Genomic DNA, 18,875 nt, shown 5'->3' with positions numbered 1-18,875 from the left:
TCAGCGTTGGATGAATATTAGAGACCTAAACCCACAGGATCTGTAACTTCTAACCTGCTGCTGCATCTGTAATTTATTCCGCCTTCCCAGAGAGCCGTGTGGAGTGTGGTCCAGAGGCACCTGGAATTTGGCACTCGATTAGCGGCCTCTGGAAGTGAATATTTATACAGACAGTGTCGCCTGTTTGCAGAAGCCCCATCTAGTCTGCTGCTAATGGCCCCCCCTGCACTCAGGAAATCTGCTAATGGTATTTGAAGGAAGGGGGGCTCATTAGCTTCCTTCCTGAGCAGTGTCATTCGTGTTTCCTGCAGTTACTAAGTCCTCAGCTAAAGTGAAACACAAAAATGAAATGCTTACACATTTTGATAATTGTCAACCCTGAGCGAGACTGGGAAATTGTCACCTTATCGCATTGTGTCTTTGATAGCTTCCCGTGGTGGTTTGTGATATTGCTTTGGGTGTCCCTAAATACCAGTGAGGTCTTTTGTGAAACTTGTCCCAGATTGGCACAACCTCCGGCGTTGGCGCAGTCTGTATGTTCTCCCTGATGTAAAAGCCTCATAAGCAAGGTTGAAATAAAGCACGAAGATTTTTGGGACACTAGGGTGGCATTAGAGGTTAGAAACAAGTGGTACCCACCATAGGACCGTAAGACGGGAAATTGCGTTTTTGGTCGTCAAGAACCACTTTCACCATGCCAATAAAATTTACATGACAAAAAACATTATTCAGAAAGGCTAAAATATTACAGAAGTCAAATTCCAAGACTCAAAAATCGGAACTCTCATTTTGCGATTCTGTTGCGAGGTGTATGAGGCAGGCAACGGACATTGGGATAAAAGGACTTCAACTCCCCCATCCCCGTCCATAGCAGGTCTCCTCGGGGTGCTGCAGCTTCTAGGACACACATGGGGCCTCAAAGCCCCATCTGCAAAGTATTTCAAGTGCATAGAACCAGTGGGATCTCTGATCCTGGGTGTAATGTCAGCAGGGCCAGAGACGTGTCTAAACAAGCATTTGCAATGCAATAGGTCTCGCATTTGTTAAAGTTAGAGCAGTTGGTATTGAAAATGACTATGCTTTTTAGTTGCATTTTTATTTGCAACAATAAATAGACGCCTCGCACGCAAAGGTACCCACTAATAATCGACCTATATGCAATAATATAGAGCAGGCTATCCAGGAATTGGAACAACACTGGACTGTAGTTTGGCCGCACAGCTTACATTCCTGCATGCTAACAAGGGACTGTGTATTAGCTTGGGTTGCCGTTTGTGCTGTGGTGTAGAGGGTTAAATCCACTTCCACAATCCATTTCGCACCTGACATAAAATGTTCGCCTACTACTAGGCTTAATGACAAGATATCTCTTATCTGGTCATGACACCCCTAAGTGCAGTGGTGTTGGTGAAAGTGGTGGTGAGGGCTGCATTAAAACATTTGGGGTTCAGCCCACTTTAGGTGCAGGGGGCCAGTGGTTGGCACTGACACCATACGAGGACAGGGCTGGTATGGAGAAAGACCTGAGGGTTGACATAAAAAAAAACTGCAGAACTTTATTAAACAAATTGCACAGCCTGTAGGTTTAAGAGAAAGACAGGCAAGAGCGAAAAAATAGGGTTTGGGGATGAATATCTATCTATATATATAGATATAGATATATATAGATATATAGATATATATAACAATAACAAAAAACCAGCCAGTTGCACTCAAGAACGGGTGCACGGCAAGCTGGGGTGTTCCCGCTTCAACATTCCGCTCCCAGCTCCATCGGGTAATCGTACCCGAAACAGACGACAGCACTCGCGGGGGAGAGGTCAGAAGATTTTATTCACGAACTCCGGGCTTTGTTACATTGGAAGCACAATTCATCCGGTTAAGATACGGATATTAGAACACATGAGGGCGATTAATAATGTTGATGAATCGTAAACTGTAGCGAGACATTATAACAAAGTACACTGTCGGAACAGGGACCTCTTGACATACTTTTGTCTAGACCATGTGCCAGTCAATCCTAGGGGCGGAGACAGGATACAGAAATTGAGGCGCTTAGAATCACGCTGTATCATAGATCTGCAAAGTAAGAGTCCGCTGGGTTTGAATAGCAGTGAGGAACTTGCTGTACATTTGGGTTGATATTATTTAACGTCGTATCTGCAACCAGGTGGTTGTTCCAACTTGTCAACTTTGAATCTCTTTCTATTTTTTGTTATTATTTTTGTTTTTGTTTTGTTTGGCATAATTTTATGGAATTTATGAGAAAATTATGAGGAACGTTCATTTGTGTGATCATAGATGCTGATGGATTATATAACTGAAAAGATGTTGTAAAATGGTTATTCCGGTAGAATCCAAGTTGGTGGCCCATCTATGGGCGAGACCGTTGGGTATAATAACAGTTGCAAAGATCTTACATCGGCCCATTCATGGGCGAGATTGTTATCTATGTTAAATAGTTGCAAAGAATGTATGAATGCAATTTGGGTTAGCTCATATAGAGCTTCATTGAATTTACATGTATAACATGAAATGCGATATCTATTGCATTGTAAATTCCGCTTCCTGTTATTTAAAGATGGTGGAACTTTGACAATTGTTTTCACTGAATGGTCCTTTTTCAGTTGCTATACCGGATACCACTGATGTGTTTGTATATATAAATAATCAAAAGGGCTGCGGCGATTCGCGCAAAAATTGACAAAGGCTAAGTGCCGAAACGCGTCTTGTATGCCCGGAGTTCGTGAATAAAATCTTCTAAACGCTCCCCCACGAGTGCTGTAGTCTGTTACGGGTACGATTACCCGATGGAGCTGGGAGCGGAGTATATATATATATATCTGTTGGGATAAAGGCGGGCAGTAAATGCAACATGCCGCAGATGAGGGTGATATGGCATCTACTAATTAAGAACAAATGTACAGCCACATAGAGAGAGAGTAGGGGAGGTTGCGCCTGAGCTCTCCCTGTGGGAGGTGGAGGGGTCAGGAAAGAGAGACATGTTTTATTTTAGTGCTAGGTAGAGAGAACGCAGCCTCTTGATACGAGTCCAGCTGAAAGCACACATTCGTTCTGAGGCATTAAATGATGAAGCAGAGAAGGCGGGGGGCACGGGAGGGGGGAGAGGGGAATGGAGGAGGAAAGAGAGATGGAAATAGAAAAAACGAGAAGTGTGGGGGTGGGCTGGAGGGCTAAGGGAACATGTAAGACTGGAGGGGGTGAGGGAGGGGGTAGAGGGACAGAGGGTAGAACGGCGGGAGGAGGGGGAAGGCGAATCTACAGCGGAGTGGGGAGATAAAGAACAGGTGGAGGGAGTTGGGGGCAACCACAGAGGGAGAAAAGGAGGAAAGAGGAAGAGAGGAGATGTAGCAGTAACAGAGTTAAGGAGTACGTCTGTGCGGTGGGCACCTAAGTTAGAGAGGAGAAAGAGGGAGGCACCACAAGAGTCTAGAGTTGTGGAGAGTGAGGGCGAGAGTTAGATGTGATCCACGAAGTGTGAGCGTGCGAGTGAGCGCCTTGACTGCAGCAGGGAGGGCACAGCTCAGATGACCATAGCAGGGCAGCAGGTGGACAGCTATCTCCCCACAGCGGGACCTGGCCTCATTGTAAGTTATTTTTTTTTTTATCCCCACAGCGTGACCCGTCCCTCGACACCCCGCACCCGCCTCGTCAACCGCGAGCCATGCCACTGGACCTTTTATTTCACCAGCAAAGTTAGTGCAACATATGGAGTAGATTCGAGAATTTATATCAGAGTTTCAAGCTGAGATAAGATCTAAGTGGCCAGAAAGTAGGGGCTTTTGAACAGGACCACATAACGATAAGGTCTGGACTCTCATTAAACAAACAGGTATCACAATAGAATGCTGAGAAACGCTTAGTAACCCAACACTGCTCTCTAAGAAAGTCTTCTGCATAGTACCAAGATCATTCAGTGGCACAGTGATCGGCAGGCCTTTACTGCTACAGTCACAAAAGCAAAGAGACTGGTTGAATCAAAGTTGGTTTGGCAATCCTATTTTGAAAGCTTCCAGAAACCCAATCACAGTAGATAACATGAAATGAAGGTGACAGTTTGCTCTGTGTGCACTCAGTCATACAGCAGTCCTGCCCTTTCAAAGGCGTGTAACTAAAAGCTATGACTATTCCCCAATTTTCTGGTAATTGGTTTATCAACTTCAGAAGGATGGAAGTCTTAATAATCCGTCCAGAAATGTGAACTCTTGACCTGCAACTAACAAAAGATGTCGGGGGCGAGCGCTTAACTCACTGACTTATCTTACACTGTTGTTCTGACAGCCAAAAACGGTTATGGGATCCCGTTTACGACAGCGGATAGGGTGAGAAGGCTACGTCAGAGACACTGGTCCACAGCCGCCTGTGCTCTATAACAATTAAAGTATCAGAAGGTCCGATCTCCTGAGACCTGTACCTTTACCCACCTATTGATGAAGGACCTTTTTTCCAGACACACAACTGACCTCACTGACTCTGTGTTGCATGCATGCGTTAACGTGCCTGTCTATTTTGGCAAGCAGGCGCACTCACAACACAATTAAAAGGAACTACTATTATCCAATGTAATGTTACTCAATTCATCCACCTTAGAAGCTGGAAGTCTGAGTTGGCCCTGCCAGGATGTGAACTGATGACCTTCATTACATAACTGCAGATGTCAGCAGCGAGCATTTAAAACACAGAAAAATCTTGCTAGGAATGTGTGTGTGTGTGTGTGTGTGTGTGTGTGTGTGTGTGTGTGTGTGTGTGTGTGCGCGTGCGCGCGTGTGCGTACCTGCATGTGTGCGTACCTGCATGTGTATGTTTCACTTTATAAGAAAGTCGATTTCAAGTAATCGAAACATCTTTTTAGCCACAGTTACTATGAAAGCACCATTTAGATACTAAACTACAGATAGTAACTGACACAGTTTGGCACACACTCCGAGTCCCAGACACTCCTCTTAAACGGTATCTTTTATTGATTTTCTGCTGGGGGCAGCGTGCTCCTGAGGAGCAGTTCACAGGTAAATGGAGGCTTTGTGCGAGCCCCATTCCATGCAATTTACAGTGACGGGATGACGAAAAAGGCAGAGAATGTGATGAGAAATGGCCGACCACAAGCCTCTGTTTTTGCTGATGTGCATGAATCTCAGTAATTAGTCTGCACACAAAGTGATATATTTATCCCCCTTCGTCCGGAGCCGTTAAACCACAAAAATAAACGAGGTAGGATTTGTTTCAAATAAAGCATAATTAAAACATCACTGTAAACGATTGGCCCGATGATGACCGCGCAGAAAATCGGATAAGTGCTGTTCAAGTTGACTCGATTCCAAACTGCAGAACTTGAAATAAATACTAGACTAATTTTAAACTTTCCTAAACGTATCTTAAAACAAGCGGCAGTAAAAGCGATCGCGAAAGCGATCGCTATTGTAAAACAAACAAGCCCGCGAGTGGTGCGCGCGCGCCACAGCGAGACATGTGGTTTCACTTATCGTGCCCGTGTCTGGGCACGATAATTGAAACCACATGGCGGCGGTGCGGTTAACCGACACCAATAGACCATGGTCGGAGCAATGCGCCCGCGCTTGGCCAATTGCGTGCTGTCTTTGTTAAAAAGACGCACGCAAAGGCCAATAGCGTGGCAGAAAAGGAAAAGCACACGCTTGTTCGTGTGCTTTTCCTAGGTCCGTTTTCAAACCCCCTTACAAGAGGTCTCACGCTGCGCGAGCAGTGTTGCGCACTGCAATGCTAGGCGCGGGACCTAAAAATGAACTAAATATTCTGGTACTATACATGTTTTTAAAAGCCTCATTGCACAAAGTAAGTCAAACAAGATAGAACTAAAATGTTCTAAAGTCCTAATTTATATATATTTTTGACAATGAAGAATCCTTGCCAGATTGTTCCTTGCATATCGTTTTCTCCGTATTTTAATTAGATACTGATGAGCTATTACATTGTTCTTTGTTGTACTTGGGTGTTGCATTAAAATGTCTACTTTCTTTGTGAATGTGGATGAGATACGATAACAGTAGGTTTAACACCTAACCAAATTTTATTTATTTAAAAAGTTTTGTATAGCGCGAACAAGACTCCGAGAGGTATCGGAGCGCTTCACAGTAATAGGAGAGGCGAACACGGTAAAAGGGAACATTGTAAGGTGGTAATAGAGGATAACATAATAAGGTAATAAAAATGTACAAGGATGCGAACGATAATTACTTGGTACAATAAGGTAGTCAATCCTGGATAATACAGTGCGTGAAGAAAATAGACGACCAATGGTTATATACGACACAAACCTGTCCATTAGGAGTGTTTTTACTTCATGTTTGAAAGCAGCTGTGTAAGGAATTCCCCGTATTTCCGGAGGGAGCGAGTTCCAGATCTTCGGTGGCGAACCTGAGAAGGCTCGAAGTCTTGTTCTATTTTTGCGAAAAGACTGGGGTTTCAATAATGGAGCATTTGCACTTCTTGAAGGTCTGTCCCCCCCCTCTCCCCCCCCGCCCCACCTCCTGATAGTACTAGTTTCTGAGCCAGGTAGCCAGGGGTTTTGAAGTGCAGGGCTTTGTGCTTTAGACAGGCAATCTTTAGTTGAATTCTTGCTTCGTAGGGTTACCACTTTAGAGATCTTAGAGCTGGGGAGAAATGATCAGTTCTTTTTGTGTCAGTGATCAGTATAGCAACTGCATTCAATGAAGCCCTGAGCGGGGCCAAGGTTATGTTTTGGGAGGCCACATAACGTCGCGCTACCATAGTCTAGTCTTGCCAGGACAAGCGCTTGAACCACCATCTTGAGGTCCTCTTGGAGGAATGGTTTTAGATTTCTAAGAAGCCTAATTTGGTAGTTGGCGCCCTTAGACATCATACTAATGTTTTTCTTCATTTTCAGGTGTGAGTCTAGGGTGATAACGAGAGATTTCGCTGAATCGATGATAATAGGGGAGCAGTTGAAGGTAGTGAGGTGCTTCATCCAGAGGTCAATCTTGGGGGGGGGGGGGGGGGGGGGTTAGGAGGGGATATGAAAAGGAATTCAGTTTTGGTAGTGTTGAGCAGGAGATGGTTCTCAGTTAGCCAGTTTTGGGTAATCCTCAGGGAAGAGTTGAGTGAGATGTGTTCCGAAGAGTTGATTTTCAGCTAAAGTTGCGTATCATCCGCATACATATGAAAAAGAATGTTCATGGTTTTAAGAGCGCTCGCTAGTGGTTTCAGAATAATATTGAAGAGTATGGGAGAGTGCTGAATCTTGCTGGACCCCCATGGAGACTGCGGCTGTTTGGGATATCGTATGGTTCACTTTAACTCTTAGGAAGAAAGCAAACCATTGCAGTACCTGACCTGAAAGGCCCATCCTGTGTTCCAGAATGGCTAAGAGGATGTCGTGATTAACCATGTCCAATGCCGAGGTGAGATCAAGGAGGATTAGTAGACCGGATTCGTTATGGTCTAACAATTTTAGGATGTTGTCTATGATGTGAAGAAGTGTGGATTCAGTACTATCACCGCTCCTAAACCCCGATTGATGTTGATCCAAGAGATTAAAAGTCTCAATGTGTGAGCAGAGTTGCGATTGGACGCATTTTTCAAGGAGCTTGGCCAGAGTAGGGATGCTGGAGATGGGACGAAAGTTGTTGAGGTCAGATCTAGCCGCATCAGGTTTTTTGAGAATGGGTGAGACCTGAGCTGCTTTTACACTAAGCAATAACAATGTCCACAAGGAACTTATTTGAAATAGCGTATTTGCAATGAGGAGTACAAATTTATATACTCAAAACCGAATTAATCAGAAAATAACATAATGATTTAAATTAAACTCGAAACAGTAACCTGGACATCATTTACTTCAGCCGAAGTAAAATTAGTTTATTTTACAATTAACAATTTATTTATAGAAAACAATTAAGGTCACAGATTTTTTCAAATACTAATAGCACATTTATAGAAGTGAAAAAGTGAACCCAGTGCAGTGATCATAGCCTTCAAGGTGAAAATTAAGTGAAAAGGAATTCAAGGAAGGTCTTAAAAACAATGAGAGGCATTCAACAATAGCATGAGTCTATCTTGCTCTCTCTTAGTTTGTGTCGACGGCGTTTTGACCCGCAATGTATAAGGGGTCTCTTCAGGACCGTATCTGGGGACTAATGGTAGTTTTGTATTCCACAATTTGTATGGTGTACCACTGGTTGAGGCAGGGTTGGAGGGGACTTTTATCAATTCAGTCCTGTATGTATAGGTGTACAAGTGATCTTCACTCGTCCTGGATATGTTGGCAGCAAGGGGAATAGGTTAATATCTGATCCGTTACCGCGACGATTTAAGCGTCTCAATTCATCAGGAAGCAGAGCTGCTTTTAAACATTCTGGGATCTTGCCTTGAGACATGGAGGCGTTGACAATCTTTGTCTAAAGGGGGATGAGGGCACCCTTGATTTTTTTGAAGACAGACGAGGGTAAAGGGTCGCTGAAATGATTAGAGGGGTTAATGTTCAACAGAGTTTTGTAGATGTTGTTTTCAGTGAGGGGGAAAAGGAGCTCCAGGTGGCCATGTTCTTGGTACTAATACTAAGTGGCTTTAGACTCTCAGAGAGGGCAGGAACATTCACACTTGCAGATGGTGTAAGTAGGGCCCTCTTGGATTCGAGCTCACGACTGATGAGCTTAGTTTTATCCCGTAAAGAATATAGCCAGATCGTTGCAGGAGGGGGAGGTGACTGTTTCGAAATGCTTGGGTGCTATAGCTGATTGCTGTTTGACATTTTCGAAAAAAGTTCTGGGACGATTTGAGTGAGTATACTCTGATGTATGTGTGAGAAGAGAGTGGGCAGCTGCAGGGGTCACTGCAAATATTGGAAATGGTAAACAAAGGCTTGAACTGCTGAAAGTAGCCTTGAGAGGAGGGAAGAACCCATTAAGATACTTAGATGGTACTCTGCATTTCCGCTCCAGGACAATCTGTGGAACCCAATAGAAGAGTGGGTTTGTACCATTACTCCAGTATTGGAACTTTCATAGATTCCCATAGCTTGTATCATTCCCCGTCGTTGGAATGGGAGCCTCGGTAAATAAAAAATACCATAGTAGTAGGTTCAAAAGAGAAAGAAAGGCTTAGGCCTCATCTCATTTTGTAGCATATCCACCTCTTTTTGTAAAAGAGACCAAAATAATACAACAACCAATCCGATTAGCCTCACCCCATATAACCCTCCTGAGAGAACCTCAGAGCCTCAGATTTTCTACCGCGCGTTGTGCAAGGGAGTCTCCACTGAGCTCTGCTCAGATTTCTCTTCAACTTCTGTATTTTCAACTGTTTCAACTGTTTCTCTTCAGGATGTCTGACAAGGAGGAGGTTTTATTCAAAGCCTGTGCTACTTGTTCAAAAAAGAGGCTTTATGTGGCGACAAACCTAAGGAAGGTATTTATTGTTTGTACCCTGACCACAACGCCTGCAAGATCTGTCGGACCTTCTCTTCAAAGACCTTGAGAGACAGTGAGGGACGTTTGCTCACCTGGTTGCAAAAGTTAGTCACGGAAAGACCCGGTATCTAGTGACAGTGATGATGCCTCCTCTGCGACGTCTTCGAGGTGATCTCAAAAAAGGGGTAGGTCTTCACCTTCAACTTCTTCTGACCCCCCTGCCAAAGCCTTACAAAAGACCTCTGATAGGTCTGACAGGTGCAGTCCCATAAAATCTCCTCACCGAGGTGTAAAGGAGAGGGAAGGACTGGTTTCTGAGGCACATTCTATTAAGAAGGCGAGCCATGTGCCTTCGGTTTCACCTCCACCTTCTGAGAAGCCAAAACTGTTCAAAAAACCAGCTTCCGTCCTGCCTGAGTGGAAAGCTGACAAGAAAATCTGCCTGTCGATGACGACCGCATCAGGTACGTCGACGACTGCGTCAAAGAATCAACCGACGATGATTTCAGCTCCGTCGACGGGCTCGTCGACGAGAGCTTTGTCGTCTCCAGTGCCTTCGTCGATGACGACTTCATCGACGCTGCAACCTGAGATACCAGTTTCCATGTTGTTGACGATGATGACTACCTCGACGTTGACGACGACGACGAGGATGGTGGCGACGACGACTACGTTGACAACATCTACAGCTTCCAGCATGAGACTGACAATGGTCTCGACGACGATTCAGTTGACGATCACTCCTTCGTCGTCGACTGTTACACCGTCGACTACCTCGTCGATGATTCAAAGTGTGGCAATTTCAATAAAAAGACGCCAGATTACACCGGAGATGACTTCTCCTCGTAGAGTGACACCACTACCTCCGGCACTCCTTTTGGAGGAGGAGTTTTCAGATGAAGATGAGGGTCCTTACGGGGATGCATATAGCCCATCCCAATTACGTGTCAAATATCAGGACTCAGACTCTGAGGACTATTATATAGACCAAGGACCATATAGGCAGGAACAGTCGCAGCAGGGCATGGTGGCTATGCCGTCTTCACTGATTGCTGATCTACAATTCATGTTGCTGGATTATAGGAAAAGATTTCCATCTCAATCCTCCGGCTAACAGTCAGTGCAAGTGTCTCCACCTCCACCTCAATCTTCTGCTCCTGTTTCTCCTCCTCTTCCACAAGCTCCGGTTCCGGATCCAATGGAACCTCAACAAAATGTAGTCACAGTTCATGATGACTCATCGGATGATGACCAGGGCACAATCTCAGTCCCAGATCGGGAATGGGATGACTATATAATTCCGGATCCCGCTTCTCCATCTCCGGATCCTGCGGATTCTCCTCCAGAAGATATAGGAGGTTTCCACAATTTAATGGAAAGAGCATCCAAACGTTTCGATCTTCCCATACCATCAGTACAGTCGGAATGTTTTCTTTATGATTTGAAAGAGCCTTATAAAATGTCTGTCCGTTCTATCCCAATTGTGGGCCATGTCTGGGATGAGGGGATAAAGGTAATGAAATCTCCAGCTACCGTCATGCCTGTTCTTCCTCGACTGGAGAAAAAGTACAAAGCTCCGGAGGATAGCCCTGCTTGTCTGGTTAGCCAACCGAAACCGGACTCTGTAATTTCTCAAGCGGCCCAAAGGAAGTCAAAGAATCCGTCGGCGCCCCTTACTACACCACCGGATAAGGAGGGTAGGCGTCTTGATAATGTGGGTAAGAGGTTCTCTTCTATGTCCAACTTCCTGGTCAGGGCTGCTAATGTCTTGGCGATTCTGGGACGATATGATCGCCAGATGTGGTGCGACTTATATCCGTATTTGGACCAGCTAGCAGAGAGCTCGAATGCTGAGGCAAAGAAAATCCTGGAGGAAGGAGAGCGTTCTTCTTCGGAAATTATTGATTGCGCAATGGACATTGCTATCACTGCTTTCCGCTCTTTGGCAGGTGCGGCAGTCCTTAGATGGCAAGGCTTGCTTCGGGCCACTTGGTTTCGCCTGGAAGTCCAAAATAAAATCCTAGATCTGCCGTTCGATGGTGAGATGCTTTTTGGAAAGCATGTGGGCAATGCGCTGCAGGACATGAAAAAGGACACGGAAACAGCGAAGTCCCTTGGGACTTTGCAATACCACAAGGTACCTTCCCGTGGTGCGAGAGGAAGAGGTTCTTCTTCATACAGAGGTGGATACCAGCAGCAGCGCTATTCCTCCTATTTGCAACAATCTCAGTCTTACAGGCCCCAGTATTCTCAAAGACTGGGCCAATCGTCGTCCTTCTCTCGCCAACCATCTAGAGGACGACAAGGGCGCCAGCGGAGAGATTCTTCTAATCGCCAATAGTGGCTTCCCGGTTCTGTCTACTATTCCATCACCCCCTGTAACACCAGGGGGGGGGAAGGATATCACAGTGCCTCCACAACTGGCAGCTCATCACATCAGATTTGTGGGTCCTCAATATCATTCGATTTGGCCACACACTGGAGTTTCAACACCGTCCACCCTCCAGAGCCCCTCGCGCCACCGAATCCAAACATCTACACCTTCTATGTATAGAAGCTCACCAACTACTTCTCAAAGGAGCGATAGAGCCAGTACCTCTGTCTCAACGAGGCAAAGGATTCTATTCCCGGTTCTTCCTCGTTCGCAAGACCGTAGAAAAATGGCACCCAATTTTAGACCTGAGGGAGCTCAACACCGATCTCATAAAACTCTTGTTTCGGACGGTATCCCTACAGGACATTTTGCGGCTTCTCAATCCAGGGGATTACATGGCCACTCTGGATCTCGAGGACGCATACTTCCATGTTCCCATCCACCCTGCCCACAGGAGGTTTTTATGCTTTACAGTAGCCAAGAGCCACTTTCAATTCAAGGTCCTTCCTTTCAGACTCCGATCCGCACCGCAGATATTCACAAAGGTCTTGGCCCCAGTCTCAGCATTTCTCAGAAAACAATCGCTAGAGGTTTTTCCTTATCTGGACGACTGGTTGGTGAAAGCACCTTCTTCTCAGGCAGCTTCAAAAGCAGTCGAAAGCTGCACTCCACTTTTCAGTCATCCGGGACTTCAACTCAATAAGGACAAGTCAGTCTTCTGTCCTTCCAGGTCGGCCAAGTTCCTGGGGGCTATTCTGGACACGGCTTCTTGCAAAGCTTTTCCATCAGAAGAAAGACAGCAAAGACTGATCACCTCCGCCCGTCATTTGCAAACAAGACGATCATTGTCTGTTCGCCTATACAAATCTCTTCTAGGATCAATCTCATCTTGCATTCCCTTAATTCCGCATTGCAGACTTCGTATTCGCCCGCTCCAAGAGCAATTGGATTTACAGTGGCGCCAAGCAGAAGGCTCTTTCAACGACAAAGTAATCATCACTCCTCTTATGAAAGAGTGCGCCAGATGATGGATGGTCAAAGACAATATCTCAAAGGGTCTCACCTTCACAGTCACTCCAGCTCCGTTGATACTTACCACGGACGCCTCTCTGGAAGGCTGGGGAGCGGTCTTGCAAGACCTTCAAGTGAGCGGCTGCTGGCAGCCCGAACAACGTCTTCTCCACATCAACCTACTGGAGCTCAAAGCGATTCATCTAGCTTTACAGGCTTTCCTTCCGAGGATTCGGAAATCCACCGTCCTGGTGAGTATAGACAACACGACGGCCATGCATTACGTGAACAAGCAGGGTGTAACAAGGTCTCCTCCGCTGTCTAAGGAAGCACAAGAGATTTGGGAGTGGATTATCGGTCACCAAATTTCACTTTTGGCGGAACATCTTCCGGGTGCCCTCAACAAGACAGCGGATATGCTAAGTCGTCTCAAATCTGTGACCCACGAGTGGGAATTGGATCACCTCACTCTGGAGAGAGTTTTAAATCTTTGGGGCAGACCCTCCATAGACCGGTTTGCCACTCCAGAGAACAGGAAATGCCAGTTCTACGCAAGCAGGGAACACCATCAGGGATCATTGGGGAATGCGCTTTCGATGGCCTGGTCAGGCGCCTTAGTTTATGCCTTTCCTCCAAATCCGCTAATCCCACGACTACTCAGGAAGCTCAAAGCAGAACCCTGCAGAATGATTCTAGTGGCACCGGCGTGGCCCCGCCAGTTTTGGTTTACATATTTCTCCAGCTCTCCCAGGATCATCCAATTCACCTGCGTCCAATTCCTTCTCTATTGACGATGTCCCAGGGCCAAGTGGTACATCCGGACCCGAGCTCTCTGCAGTTGACTGCGTGGCTCCTGAGCAGAGAAAATTTCAGGGCTTGAATATCCCTCAGGAATGTAGAGGTGCTAGCTCAGGCCCGCGCACCAAGTACGAATAAGACCTATCGTTCAAAATGGAAACGTTTCTGCCTGTGGTGCCGCCAACAGAACATTCATCCTTTTTCTTCTGCTCCTCATCAGAATTTGCCATACATTTTGTCTCTGGCCAAGTCAGGTCTTGCCCATTCTTCTATCAAGGTTCACCTGGCGGTGATCTCTAGGTTCAGACGAACATCTTCAGGCCCTTCTCTTTGGTCTGCGAGAATCGTGAAACAATTTTTAAAAGGACTTGTTAGGGTTTTCCCTCCAGTTAGACCTCCTCCACCCATGTGGCAGCTCAACTTGGTCCTTGCTCAACTCATGAGGCCTCCGTTTGAGCCAATTCATAGGGCGTATCTTAAATTTCTCTCATGGAAGGTGGCCCTCCTAGCTTTAACATCAGCCAGGAGGGTTGGTGAACTTCAGGCTCTCACTATTAAGGATCTGTTCTTGCAGTTCAAAAAAGACACTCTTATCCTGAGGACAAATCCAAAATTCATCCCGAAGGTTCCTTCGGGTTTTCATTTGAATGAACCAGTCATTTTGAAGTCTTTTTTTCCCTAGAATGACAACTCCAGCGGAGAGGTCTCTTCATTCTCTGGATGTTCAAAGGTGTTTAAAATTTTATATCCAACGCACCAAGGACTTCAGGAGATCTACTCAGCTCTTTGTCGCCTTCAGTGCACCTCGCAAAGGTTTTCCCCTTTCAAAACAAGGGGTTGCACGATGGATTGCCAGCGCAATCCACTACTGTCACCAAGCGGCTGGTAAGCCCCTAGAAGAGCAGGTCTGGGCGCACTCGGCAAGATCAGTGTCCTCTTCAGCTGCTCTGTTCGCTGGAGTACCGATCAAAGACATTTGCAGGGCAGCTACATGGAGCAGTGCCCATACCTTCACCACACATTACTGCTTGGAATCTTCAGCGCGGAGCGATGCTGCAGTGGGACAGGCTTTTCTGAGGAATCTTTCAGTGAGCTGTGAACTTTCCCTTCTAACCCTCCTTCCTGTTATTGGTTCGCACATTTTGTATCTGATGATGTTTACTGAATGGTGTTTGGTAACTTTTATTTCTCATGCTGATATACATGCAAGGTGATGCAATGTATTATTACACAAAATGTGCCTCCTTTTTTCCTAACTGCTAGCTATTCTGATACAAGCTATGGGAATCTATGAAAGTTCCAGTACTGGAGAAAGAAAACAAGTCACTTACCTGTAACTTTGGTTCTCCAGTATTAGCAACTTTCATAGATTCCCATGCGCACACCCTCCTCCCCTGGGAAAGCTCAGCCTTCAGCATATTCTGTTATATTGTTCCACAAGGGCTACGAAAATCTGAGGCTCTGAGGTTCTCAGGAGGGTTCTATGGGGTGAGGCTAATCTGATTGGTGGTTGTATTATTTTGGTCTCTTTTACAGAAAGAGGTGGATATGCTACAAAATGAGATGAGGCTTGAGCCTTTCTTTCTCTTTTGTACCTACTGCTATGGTATTTTTTATTTACCGAGGCTCCCATTCTGACGACGGGGGAATGATGCAAGCTATGGGAATCTATGAAAGTTACCAATACTGGAGAACCAAAGTTACAGGTAAGTAACTTGTTTTCTTTTCGATCCAATAAGTGTTTTGCGCCTGATGTCGATACATTGAATAGGGCTCCTTAATCTAGCCCTTACCTCTGTGGTAGTTATTGTATAACTATCGCCTCCTCAACACGGTTTCTTCCTGGTCCTTACTAAGTGAAATGTCTCCACCTCCCCCGTCACAACGTGATCTTGGCAAAACAAAAGTACTTCCCCACGCCTACGTCTTTACTCCTTCTAAGCTTTTATCCATCTCAAGTGACTATAATGGGAATAACTCCTTCATGAGGAACTTCATCATGTCTATTTAAAGAGCAAAGTATAAAGAAAATGACATTTCAATGATTTTTAGTTTTTTTTTGTGCTAGACGTTTAAGAACCAGAACTCTTAGCCATACTTGCAACACTGCTTTTTGGAAAAAAACGTTGTTATTAAGCGAGGAAAAAAGGCCACATGCTTGTTTCCATCTTGTCTATTGTGTTTACATTTTCTGTACACAATGTAAGGCACGGCAGATGGCGATTTAAAAAAATAATCTGCCCTTGGAAGGTGGTACAGTTTTGCATTTTTCTGTTAGAAGCATATGATATACAAAAGAAAAAAGAAATCCTGCTTCTGTCTAAACTTGGGACCAAAATGCTTGCAATATTTTTTTGAAAAATATACCATCGCATTTAATTTTAATATAAAAGTATGTGTGCTTCTTGGCAGGTGTACGTAAATCTGATATAAAACTCTTTGTAATTGTGATGCACAGGATAGTTTGAACACTAGAATTATTAAATGAAAAAATGGACAAAAAAGCAATGGTTAAGTAGTGGCCCACCAGCCCTGGCACTGAGGTGCACTTCTTTTTATGTGGATATGTACATGTGATTAGAAAACATGTCATCACTCTCGGTGCGCTGTGGTGGACGGAACCACAATGTGAATGACAGTTGAAAAGTCAAATAGATGAGGATGGGTATCCCATAACCGTTCAATGTGTTTATACATGTATGCACTTCTTATTTATGACTGTATTTTGTGGCGGCATCTAGACGGGTAAAGTTGTCTCTAGGCCATACCTAAAAATGTGTCGATAGTGTTATCTCACGAACCCAAAGTTTTGTGAGATATAAAGAAATCGGTGATAAGCCAAGTTGCAAAAGGAATAGGAGTTTGAAGAACAGAACCATCTGTAAATGCCCCCAAAAATGTACAATATGAGAGTCATTGCTGCGAAATAGACGTGTATAAATGCACAGCCCCTACAATCTGCCTCCCCCCTCGCGTGGCGGCCAGTCTAGCTTTCTGTGCCCAGGTTGCTGTATGCTTGGTTGTTTTCTAGCTTATGTCTGTATATTCGCTTGTACTGCAGAGGTTTAACTCGCTCAGTTACCACCCCGCACAGACAAAATGTTAGGACACCAAGCCGGTCATATCTATATAATGAAATCTGTAGGTCATCATGGTAGTGCCCTCTTTCTTTCAATGGAACTCGCAGTATTTTGATAGGCCCGTGCAAGTTTCTTGTGTCTATCATTGTTCGGTGGGTGCGGATGATAGTGTTGAAGTGTTATGGAGTCTAGCAGCAACATTAAGCGTGTGTCGTGTGACGATAAACCCGCGCTAGGGGTGTAAAGTTACTGCTGGGCACAAGAGATGCCGGCTGTGCAGTGTTTGGTGCTAGTGTTTGATGGCTGCTTTTCCTTTGTTCTTTTCAGAGTGCAGCGGCAGCGCCCAGTCCGGTGCTAGGAAACATGCCCCCAGGAGACGGCATGCCGGTGGGGCCCGTGCCGCCTGGCTTCTTTCAGGTACAGTTTGCACCGCAGTCTAGAAAGCTTGGCTTTTAGAGGGTTGGGAATATTTTCAGCTGTGCCGGCCAGATTGCTATAAAATTGCCCTCAAATCGGACAATATGCTGTCGTCATGGGAGTGTACATTGCAGACAAAGGCTGGGAAGTGCATAATTTACTTGAGATACTACTGAGAACGTTCTGACGCTGAGCAAAAAAAAAATGTATTATTTGAGGCAGCCTTCGTGGCCCTCGCAAGAAATATTTTACTGTTGCCTTGTGAATAATTTGTTTTCATGCGTCAGACAGTTATTATTAAGTTTTATCTACATCGATGAAATGGACCTGGAAACCTACCCATAATTATTTTTGTTAAGATTGCAAATTTTTGGCAAACTGTGTCGCAGCATTTTACGGCTTATATGACTGTTGTGCACTACCTGGTTCTTAGAATTTGATATAAAAATCATTTGTGTTATGTACAGGCTAATCATTTTCAATTTTGTGAAATCTATTTCTTGTCAGCAAAGGATCATATGCTGAAATTCAGATAGGTCTAAAAGTCGAAAACGTCAGGGATACACTTGCAGTTCTTTGCAATTATTCGTAAACATTGAAAATCAGTTAATTTATATTGTATTTTGTTGAGCTCCGAGTGCAAGGTGGGGACGGGAAGGGACTATAGGACAAGTTTCCATAGATATTCTATGCCTGAGCCAGTATGTTTATTTTTGATAGACTTCTAACTGCAGATTCCTCACTTTTTCATTATTCCCCCAAGCGTCAGACTGCATCTGAATAATTGTTGAGCTGTACCCCGGCATGCAGGTAAGTGGCACAGTGCTGCTCCGTGCTAACCTCACTCCTCTCTGGAAGTGACTCGTGAGGCCCTATATAAGCACCACCCATGCGCATTGACATGGGTTAATTTCTTTCTCTTCCAGGGGATCCTCATCAATAGTCATAAGCACTGAATATTCCCGCCCATGTGCAGGGACCCCGGAAATAATAGAAATTATATATGGAAAACATATATATATATATATATATATATATATATATATATATACACACACACACAGAAGAGGGCAAGTAGCACTTGAACTCTGTTTTTAATGAGTAAAAACTCATGAAGAAAAAACACTGCAAATAAAGCAGACATTGTTAGCCTATAGGCTGCATTGTAAACCAATAGCATTGAAAATGAAAGCATTTTCCTACAAAAACTGGCACTGTGCCTTTAAGGCAGCCATGACCCCTAGCTTCCCATCATGCCTCAGGGGTGACAGTTAGGTCAGTTGTTCTTTTCGGCTCCTTCAGTCAGGACCCTGGATTCACAGCTCTTCCTTTTTTTGGCTTTCTGTCAAAAAATAACTGATCATTTTCTACTTTTTGTACTCTCACTCAACATCTTTTTGCTTTGGGGTGAGAGTGATACCTTGTTTGGGTTCCAGAAAAGGTTTATTTTCTTCAAGAATGCCTTCTTTATTTGAACCCAGGCCTGCCTGTGGCAAGAAGGCCAGATCAGACATACACCACCCTGTGTGTATTCTCTGCCACCCTGAGTCTCACTCTTCTTCCAACTGCCGTCAGTGTAAGAAGCTGTCGAGAAGTACCATCAAAAACAGGGAGAGAATTCGACTTTATGGTCTCTCCGAAAGAGGTAGGTCTCCTGTGAGGCAGCAGAAAAAGAGAACTCTGGCGACGTCGAGAGGCAAGGTCCCGACCTGTTCTCCATTGGCGTCGGTATCGACGTCGAAGCTGCCGCCAACGAAGAAATCGTCGTCGAAG

The 18,875-nt window shown here is 44.9% G+C and overlaps 1 protein-coding gene across 7 annotated transcripts in view; it reads left to right on the top strand.

Moving 5' to 3' along the window:
* The window catches only part of SSBP2 (single stranded DNA binding protein 2), a 787,338-nt gene that overhangs the window by 522,322 nt on the left and 246,141 nt on the right, over window positions 1-18,875 (top strand). For all 7 annotated transcript variants that reach the window (XM_085632417.1, XM_085632415.1, XM_085632414.1 and 4 more), the window contains exon 5: window positions 17,013-17,102. In XM_085632417.1, coding sequence (XP_085488543.1) covers window positions 17,013-17,102 — 90 coding nt within the window. The remainder of the gene's footprint in view (window positions 1-17,012; window positions 17,103-18,875) is intronic.

This window comes from Triturus cristatus, chromosome 2_1 (genome assembly GCF_964204655.1).
Source record: "Triturus cristatus chromosome 2_1, aTriCri1.1, whole genome shotgun sequence".
Taxonomy (NCBI): Eukaryota; Metazoa; Chordata; class Amphibia; order Caudata; family Salamandridae; genus Triturus; species Triturus cristatus.
This window is presented reverse-complemented; position numbering and strand designations above follow the sequence as displayed.